This window comes from Echinops telfairi, unplaced genomic scaffold (assembly GCF_000313985.2).
Source record: "Echinops telfairi isolate 266 unplaced genomic scaffold, ASM31398v2 ScPeMD7_7419;HRSCAF=8457, whole genome shotgun sequence".
NCBI classification, from domain to species: Eukaryota; Metazoa; Chordata; class Mammalia; order Afrosoricida; family Tenrecidae; genus Echinops; species Echinops telfairi.
Window position 1 is genome coordinate 3,223,203 of NW_022111319.1, and position 10,308 is coordinate 3,233,510.

General features: G+C 33.7%; 1 protein-coding gene across 1 annotated transcript in view; it reads left to right on the forward strand.

Annotated features, from left to right (window-relative positions):
- Nucleotides 1-10,308, forward strand: part of BRWD3 (bromodomain and WD repeat domain containing 3) — a 159,649-nt gene that overhangs the window by 132,280 nt on the left and 17,061 nt on the right. The window contains exons 28-36 of the mRNA XM_045297364.1: nucleotides 1,371-1,482; nucleotides 2,337-2,398; nucleotides 2,501-2,656; nucleotides 3,791-3,911; nucleotides 4,899-5,024; nucleotides 5,221-5,299; nucleotides 7,456-7,512; nucleotides 8,716-8,856; nucleotides 9,443-9,517. Coding sequence (XP_045153299.1) covers nucleotides 1,371-1,482; nucleotides 2,337-2,398; nucleotides 2,501-2,656; nucleotides 3,791-3,911; nucleotides 4,899-5,024; nucleotides 5,221-5,299; nucleotides 7,456-7,512; nucleotides 8,716-8,856; nucleotides 9,443-9,517 — 929 coding nt within the window. The remainder of the gene's footprint in view (nucleotides 1-1,370; nucleotides 1,483-2,336; nucleotides 2,399-2,500; nucleotides 2,657-3,790; nucleotides 3,912-4,898; nucleotides 5,025-5,220; nucleotides 5,300-7,455; nucleotides 7,513-8,715; nucleotides 8,857-9,442; nucleotides 9,518-10,308) is intronic.

The window sequence follows — 10,308 nt, forward strand, 5'->3', positions numbered from 1 at the left end:
TCACTGCTGGTTGTGGTTTATTTCGGTCCTTCTTTCTTTGCTTCCTACCTTCCTCTTTTCCTCATTCTCTCCTCTCCCTCCCTCTTCCTCTCCAGTATTTCTCTTTCCTTTCCTTCTCCTTTTCCCCTCCTTCCTTCCGTGCTTCAGAGCCCTGCATGAAATGAACCAGAACCTCTCTCTGTTTTCTCTTCATTTCCCGTCTTACCCCAAAACAATAGAACACTAATATAAGGGGGGGAAAAATTAAGGACAATTGCTTATATATTACCATAAGAAGAAATCAGTATAAACAAAGTAGAATCAGATCCCAAATTCAATTCTTAAAACAGTCAAGTTCAATCCGTATTTCGCTTACCTAGATCCTTATCTAAACTCTTCCATTGATACAAAATATGGGATTTGGCTTCTGACAGCATTAGGCCAGAGGTGATTTTGTCCCCTGAGCTCAAAATATACATTAATCACATTCATTTTTTGCCATGTCACACAGGAATAACCAAAGACTACAACCAATGGAAAGATTCAAAATTTTAATTTTCCATGTTCTTTACAGAAAATTACCCGATAAAGTGCATGGCCATCTAGCTATCCAGAGAATAAACACTATCATGAGGCAGAGGTCAAACAAACATCTTCTCTCCATCTTTATGATTGCACAAACGCTTCATATGCCTAGATTTTAAAAATATCTTTTTAGCCATCGCAAATAGTTTTGAAAGGTGAGGCCTTATACCTTGATTTGGAATCATGGCTCAGTCATTATTTGATCTTGAGCAAGTTTTAACTTCACTGGGCCTCACTTCGTTCATCTATAAAATGTGGAGCACATCATGACACATCTATGAGATGTAAAAATGAGTGAATGTACAGAACATATAAAATTGTACTTGGCACATAGTGAACACTGTGTAAATGCTTCCATTAGATTTTTTTAAACTCTACTAATATGTAAGAAACATTTTTTTTGTTGGTAATACTTAGATTTTGTAATTCTCAGGCATTAAGAAATAGAAAACTAATATGTAAAGATTTTTTAAAGCAAACAATCTAAAAGGAAAAAAATATAACATACATATAGTACAGTAAGGAGTATACCTAATGAGGAACCCAAGTAACTAATAAAGCCTAAATTTTGTTATATAGCATTTATTTAAAATGACATGGAGAGATCTGATTTATTTCAGGAATTATTTTAACACATGAAAATGTCAAAAAATGTGAAAAATAAGGTAAAATTCAATTATCTGGGAAAACTCAGATTGCATAAAATTTCTATTAATGCTACTTGTGTATCCAGCAAACAGCAACAACATAGAGTGGGTGGGGTTTAGCTAAGCACACCTCTTAAAGAAATGTTTAAAATATCATAGGTGATAGATTTCGCAGTATAATAGATGATGCCTGGTGGTTTGGAACTGTGGAGAGTCAGCAGCCTTTTCAACCAGAGTATCCTGATAGTTCTTTCCAGTGTTACAGTGTCCAGTAAGTATGGTTATCTTCTTTACTACCCTGCATAATACTGTATGTGGACTTTCTGTAAACCTTATCAGGAATACTTTTTTCTAAATTTACTTAGTATTACAGTGTACCTGTAGGGAAGAAATTTGATGATGATAACCCTTTTGGTCCAATATGCATGCCAAAGCAAAGCAAGCACTAAATACTTATTTCTGACTTCCTTATGTCCTAATTTTCTCTGAGGAATTTCTGCCATCGTAAGAATTAGCAACTATTTGTTCAAAGAGAATACTGAAATTGTGTGTAATGTAGTTTTAGATCTTTAGCGATCATATACATTCTAGGCAATTGTGATTGCATTATGTTTATAGGGGGTACTATTTTTCGACATCATTTAATTTTTCATGCAATTCCAGGATTGTAACTTTTCTTCTAAATGATGTTTTCTTTTCAAAAATTATAGAAGAAATGTTTATTCTGTGAAGATTGAGTTTCCACATTGCAGGTGACAAGGAGATAATAGAAACATTTTAGAAGGGTTTTATTACATAAGTTATCAGGATAAAGTAAAAAGAAAGAAGTAAGAAAACTATTAAATTGAATGTTAGTTGAAACGATATTTTCTTTTGCCTTCCCTATTATTGAATTTATAATTTGTTGGAAGAAAAAAACCAAGACTAACAGTCATACTGCCCTCTCAATTTCATATTGGTAAATCATGTTGTCTTTATTTGCAATTACTATCTTTATTCAAGTTAATGTTACGTTACAGACAACAATACTGCCCTTTTGTAAAATTTACCCCCAAAATATGAAAATTATGTTAGCATTCAGAAGAGTTGTGTGGATTTTGTTTGCATCTTGTAATTTTTTTATAGTTGGGACAATAATGAGAGAGAAAAGATGAGCCCCTGGGACATGGAACCAATTCCAGAAGGAAGTAAGTATGCTTTTCAAAATGAATTATAATTCTTTTCACAATAAAGTGGCAAAGGCATGATACTGGAAACTAATTATTTTTTATTTTTCATCATATACGTAGCTGCTTTTCCAGATGAAGTTGGTGCTGGCGTTCCCGTGTCCCAGGAGGAGCTGACTGCTTTACTATACAAACCCCAGGAAGGCGAATGGGGGGCTCATTCCAGAGATGAGGAATGTGAACGGGTTATTCAGGGCATCAACCACCTCCTTTCCTTGGGTATGATGAATGCAAAAGAACACAAAAGAGCTTCAAAATTTCATGGAAAAGTTGAATTAAAAATTAATGTAATTTTTCATGAATTTTTGGAAGCCTCCTATTAGGAAAATTAAAGAGAGCTAGAGAACTCACAGAATTTTGGTTTTATAAAAGCAAATACATTTTCTCGCTATATTTTTCACTTTCAACTCACAGTCACTGGATATATATAGATATAGATATAATCTCCAAAGTAATTGGCCAAAGTAATGACTGACAAAGTTTTTAACACTCTGGGGATTAATAGTAAAGGCAAGCATGTACGTGTTTTCTTGTTTCTCAAGTCATTTTGGCTCTCTAGCTAGTCCCTTAGCCTTATTTAGGCAGGATTCCGTGGTAGAGGCCAAAACCCTTGTGGTAAGAATTGTACAACTCTTCTTGATGAGATTGAACTATTGAATTTATGGTATGTGTATGGAGATGAAGTGCCAATAAAACTTTTTTTAAAAAGACCCAAACCCAAACTGACACTCTCGAGTCAGTTCCAACTCATAGCTACTTCATAGTCTCTGAGGTTATAAATCTTTACAAGAGCAGACAGTCTCATCTTTGTCCCACAGAGATGCTAGTAGGTTTGAACCACTGGACTATGTAGCTTGTAGTCCGACACCCAACCCATATAGAGACACCAGGGCTTAGTGGGGAGTAATGCAACTTAATCACCCTAATCAAGAGCCTTGATGATTAAACATTTGGCTGATAACTGCTAACTCAGTGGTTGAAACCCCCCAGCCTTTCTTATGGAGAAAGATGTGGCAGTCTTGCTTTTGTAAAGATTACAGCCACAGAAACCCTATGGGGCAATCTTACTTTGTTTTACAGTATCTCTTTGAATTGGAATCAATGACAAGCCACCACAACATCAAAATAATAGTTATCATTCCTAAAATATATTACTTGAGAAGTTGTTTTAATTTACAGAATTTAAATCCAATGCATGTTAAAAACAACATAGATATATGCAATAAAAATTAAGTCATCGTCATTCTAGTAATGTAGTGTATCACTCTTTCTTGCCTATCTTTGAATGTTAATTTAGGTTTTAACATGCAATATGAATTTCCTTTATAACTTTTAATTTTGGTAATTCTGTAGATTTTTCTAGCCCTTTTGCTGTTCCAGTGGATCTCAGTGCCTACCCCTTGTATTGTACTGTAGTTGCATATCCAACTGACCTCAACACCATCAGGCGGAGACTTGAAAATCGCTTTTACAGGTCTGTTTAATTTTACCAGTTATTATGAAATTCAAAACATTGTATTTTTTGCTTTCCTTTTTGCATGATGACACACTGACATGCGTTTTCCATAGTGCAAAGTTATCATTCAAAAGATATACTCCAAAATTTCTTCTAAAATCACCATAATTTCCATTTATTCAATAAATTATCGCAGTCTTCTTTGGTTAAAAAAAAATGAGGTAGAGAAGGAAGCACAAGGGAGCATAAATCATGAATAAAACAAAATTAAAATTAATTTTTGATTATTAAACATAGATTAAGTGGTTTTGTGAATTCAGCATCATTAAGGTGCTTTTAGAGATTTAAATCACCTTGTTGAGGTCTTAGTAGTTAATTAGATTTAATTACCAGTCTTGAAAATGTATATAGGAAGAGAGGCAAGTTTAGTTTTGCTTGAGAGCAATTATGAGATGATTATGTATGTTCCCCCTCTCATCCCAGTTTCCACTGTGCCCCAACTGCAGTTATTCCATGAATTGTTTAATTTGCGTTTTGTAACTGAGATTTAACTGTATTTTTATAGTACTATATTCCATCTTATTTACTAATATCTGGCATTAAAGTAATAGGTAATACATCATAAATTATATCCATAATCCATATTAAAAATCTACTTTTTAATATTCTAGTTTGATTTTTTCTTATTCTTGTTTCTTCCCCTGATAAGTAGACATTGTTTTAACTGTCAAAACACTTAATTTTTGTTTTTTGTCATCCATAATATTCTCAGTCAGGTTTTTCCAAATGTTAATTAATATGCAGTGCAGTGGTTTGAAGTGCTTTCCTGTTCTTCAAGTAATGTGACTATATCATCTCTTTTTTTGTGTGCACACCATTAAATACATATATTGGAACACCTTTGGCATAATATGATTATTACCTGATTGTTCTGAGTTGTATATTCCTAGAATAGACATAAAATATATTAACCAAGTCTAACAGAAGGTGTTTTTTCTTACATAGGAGAATATCGGCATTAATGTGGGAAGTACGCTACATTGAGCATAATGCCAGGACTTTCAATGAGCCAGACAGTCCTATAGTTAAAGCAGCCAAAATTGTAACTGATGTCTTACTTCGTTTTATTGGGTATGAAAGAGTTTCTCTCTTCCAATGTTCTCAAATTCTGCGGATTTTTCTTATTATTGAAATGAATTTTGATTTTTCATTTTTAAATAACTTTTTGTAAATTAGGTGGGGGGGTTACATTTCAGATCATCAACTCTGTATTCAACAGCTTAAACTACTAACAAATGAATTTTGATTTATCTGTCTTGTTTCTTAGGGATCAGAGCTGTACTGATATCCTGGATACTTATAACAAAATTAAAGCAGAAGAAATAAATAGTACTGATGCAGAGGAGGTAAGATACACAACATGATTAGGAATGAAATCTTTTTTTTATTTTGAAGTGAAACATTATGTATAAGTGTTGTAATTGGCTTTGAGCAGTGAAACAGATTTCTGCAAGCTGGGTGAACACTTGACTCTTCTCCCATTTAATCCTTTAATTTGTATTTAGATGGCACATGCCAAAAATTTAATAGTGCTACAATATTTAGTTAAAGACAGATATCCAGTCACCCTATTTGACTCCATGGGTTTTAATAAGCAATCAACACTTTACTTTTTTAGCCTTTAAAACAAGATATATATCCCAGTATTTTAAGAGTGATGAGATAATGGGAATTTTAGTGTAAATTTTATTTTCTGTCCATTATAAGAGAAATATTAAAGTTTAGGCTTGATCATGTACAGTTTTAGTGGTTTCATGGAAATGGTACTTGACTTCCTTTATGAAAATTTATAAAAAGAGACCAATATTTTCTTAATGAAATTGAATCTGCACTCTCAGCAGACCCTCGCGTATTAGCTTTTCCCATTCACTCAGCCAGTTTATACTGGAGGCTATGATGCAGAGCAAAACCAAGAGAAGAGGATGGAGCAAAATGGAAAACGATGGCTCAGAAACCTTTAGTGGAAAGCAATTTATCTGAGAGATGAGTGACTCAAATAGACTAGATTCTATTGCATTGGTATGAAATATTTTGCATGTTCAGATGGTCTGTGTTGTAAATATCCAGAATCTATGGTTTTCTTTTCACTATTCCATAAAAATGGCTGTAACAATAAGATACTATAGGTATTCTTGGAGTTAAAAGTTATATATACAGTAGTAAGGGAAATACAAAGATAACAATTAGATATCATCCTCTGAAAACTATTAAGAATTTATCATATGTATTTCTAATATTTTCTCTGACTTTTCACATTAATGTCCTTTGTCTCAGGATTTAATAACAGCAATAATTTATCCTCATAGTAACACTACTCGTGTTAGGATAGAAAGTTCAAGTACATTTTAATTCAATAGCTTTCATTTTACAAAAGAATACCAATAGCTCATGAATTTAATATTCTCCTAGTCATTATTCTTCTTATTTGAATTGCTATCATCAGGTTTACAGTAGTACTTGTGCCTTGCTTCTTTGTATTATAAAATTATCACTCAGACTCAGATAGGTCCGATCTTAGCTAGTGTTGCTGAAACAGAAGTACTACAAATGATGTCATTAAAGAGCCTTTTTCTCACAGTGTCCTCAAGTCCTAATTCTTAGTGAACCTGTAGAACAGAGTAGAACTTTCCCATAGGGGTTCCTAAACTGTCAATCTTTATTGGAGCTGATCACTAGGTCTTTTCTCCTGAAGAAAAGCTGGTGAGTTCAAGCCCCTGACCTTTAGCTTCTGCGTGCTTACCTGCTGCTCCACCAGGGCTTCGTAGTTCAAGAGGCTAGAAGCTCGAATTCAAGGTGCTGTGTACAGGGAAAGGTTCTCTCCCCATTGGCTCTGGAGGAAGATCCTTGTCTCTGTCTAATTTGCTCTTTATAACTCAGAAATGATTAAATTTAGGGCACACCCTACAGTGCTAATGCCTCAGTAAGATAAAATAAAACCACATTGCCAAAGGAGATTATATCCATAGGTACAGGAGTTATGATCCCCACACGTATTTGGGGGGCACATAATTTAATCTCTAACCAATACTTAACTGAAACTTAAGAAAATCCAGAACCAAGCCAGTTGTCCCAGTTGTCATATAGCAACTCCCATGTATGTAGACAGCTATACTTTATTTTTGTAAAAGAACTATTTCTTGAAATAGCAAAGGATTTATCATGAGTAATTCATGGATATATTAAATTGGTTTGTCATATAGAATAAGTTTGTTTTTTCTTGGCAAATACTGACACATATTTAGGTACAACATTAGCACATACCAATTACTACACATTTTCCTTAGTTGCTTTGCTGATTTAAAGAAAAACTTTGTTCAACTCAACTTTTTCAGTTTGTTCATAGCTTATTGGCAAAACTTGGAGTTAGTCTCCCCCTAGCCTTTATTCTCCTGCTTGCTCTATTAAGCAAAACTTTATTATGATTATATTTGCATGTGCATCTATCTTTATAAACATTGAATATAACTTAAATTTTTCTCCCACCCTCCGCATTTAATTTTAGGATACAGAGATGGTTGATTTAGATTCAGATGGCCCTGGGACTTCATCTGGAAGAAGAGTGAGTAGATAAATTGACTGCTGAAAATAAAAAATGTTACCTTCCCATATCAGATCTCCAAGGCCACCCTAGCATTTGGAGAACCCCTAGTGTTCAGGAGATTCAGTAGATCATTTTACTCGTGGCTGTAGTTTTATTATTGTGTAATGAAGCTTTGCAGCTGGATCATAAGAGACAAAAGCACTGACACAATCTGGGCTGAATGTGTGTGCCAACTTTCCATGCTCTCTCCCTCCTATGCTCCTTTATTCTTTCCTTAGCAATTAGACACAGTCTCCAAAATGTTGGGGAGGGGGTTGTTCATATAGGCACCCTCTGCCTTGTGCATACCAAGATTCAGTACAATATTCTTTATACAAACCGTCTCTGAACAAAAAATAAGACCGTTGGGTTAATTCCAACTCATAGTGACCCTATAGAATACAGTAGAACTGCCCCTGTGGGCTTCCAAGGTTATAAGCCTTTAAGAGAGCAAAAAGCCTCATCTTTCTCCAGCCAAGCAGCTGGTAGGTTCAAACTGCTAATTTTGTGGTTAGCAGCTCAACAGGTAACCCACTCCACCAGCAGGCCTCCACAAACATCCTAGTCACAGTTAAACCACCCTTAGGACTTAGAAGATGGTTTAAGTACCATATCCCCAAATGCTAAACAAGATCTATACGTAGGCTCTTTAAGAGACACATACTTGAAACCTGCAATAGTAATTCTTTTCTACATACTTTGCTTCTGTGGTAATTAGCCATTTTAAGAAACAATTTCCTTTGTAATACTGAAAGAAATTATTTAAAAGAGTAGCAAATGGTTAAAGGCCAGAATTTATCATATCCATGAAGTCTTTAATTTTTTTAAACTTTATGTATTACTTTGAGAAAATTACGGTGATATTGTCAAGTATATGTAACTACCAGTAATTATAAAGGCCTGCCTTAACAACTATTCATGTTAGAGGAGAAAGCAGTTGTTTGTTTTTACTTTTTTTGAGGTTCAGATTTCTTAAAATGACTATTCAGAGTATGATAGTTCTTGCTGTTTCCATGCATGCAATATCTAGTCTTTGCATACTTGTGGTCAAGGGGGAATGGCATCTAAATTAAGAAAGTTAGCAGCTGTACTATCTTACATAGAGATATTAACATTAGGAATACATTAAAAGCAATGCCTGGAAAGTTAAAGAATTTTTAGATATAAGTTTAAAATCTGCAGGTCAAGTGCCAAGGCAGAAGACAATCTTTAAAGTGTAATCCTGATACTTGGAAAAAACAATGTAAAGAACTATTGAGCCTCATATATGAACGTGAAGATTCAGAGCCATTTCGACAACCAGCTGATCATCTTTCTTACCCAGTAAGCATATGGTTTTTAAAAAAATGGCCAGTAGCATAATTTTCCATAAAATTCTAAGATCTGTTTGACTCACTGTTTTCTTTCCTTCTTTCTTTATTTTTTTCTTTTGTGCCAGTTTATCTTTGAATCAGGAAAGTACGTAATTTGATTAGTCATATCTTTCTAAAATGTGTGTCATGTACTGTGTATATTATACAGTTGTAGAACAAATTTGAATCTAAAATTTCTTGCTGTTCTTGTTTTTATATCTGCTATTTAATAAATTTTTCTAACTTCTAGTATACTGTTCTACACTAAACTGTAGATGTTTAGTGACATTTATCATTTCTATTTATCTAGTTAGTGTACAAATCTACTAATATTTCTTTTCACCAAAGGGAAAAGTGTGAGAACTTAAATTATAGGGCTTTTTCCCTAAGAGTATACCTATTTATATATTAAATTAATGAATGTAGAATTCCTTCACCTTAAATTACAATCAGTAAAAACATAATTCCTATTTGTGGATCTTGAGTCTTAAAACATCATTGTGTTATAAGTCTTTTGTTTTGTTATGGTAATCTAGACATAATCTTTACCCTCATAGGGCCATCAAGAGCAAACTGGGGAATCTTCCATGTCATTTATTCCAGAACGACAACAAGATCCATTTATTTCTGAGGTAGACCTAGTTGTCTATTAAAACTTATGTTTGTTTTTGTATTACTTTCTTTGCAAAATGTCCGTACTCAAATTAGCCTTTTATAGCTTGCTAGAACTAGCTTCGAACTCAATGTTTTTTTTACTCTTTTGTGTGATTCTGCTTGTGTTTTTTTAATCGACCCCTGTTTGTAAGTGCGTTCTTTGGAGCATCCATATATATTTGCTTATGTAAACCTAAGGCTACTGTAGCAGAATAGAAAACATCAATTACAACAGTATTATTGTAGCTGTTTTCACCTGGACTTCATTCAGCATGCTGAGTAGGTCTTGTGAATTTTGATCATCGTAGTACACAAGTTCCAACATTTTTTCTTCAATATAAAACTTGATATTTTATAGACCATGTGTGTTGAAGTATCTTTGGTTTTAATCATGTTAACCAAAAAGAGGACCAATTTAGAACAATTGTGGTTTCTCATACTTTGAAAACTACCTTCTTTCTTTTTTATAATACCTCTTCGGTTTTCTCCTAAGAGGGAAATGTAGTGACTTAACTTCTTCATGATTCGCAATAAGGAAAAGGTTCTAATACTATGGCGATACTATTGTGTTACCCCCCAAAATATTCACTTGTTAAAATGTATAGTGTACAAGGTATGACAGTCAGCTTTGATTATATATGATTATCTCAAGAATACCTAATGTAGCTTTGAATGATTTAAGTTAATATAGACTCTCTTCCCTCCCCCAAACAAAACCAACCTAATTTTGATTCTATGGCTAAAAAACAAAACAAAAAATGAAAATATG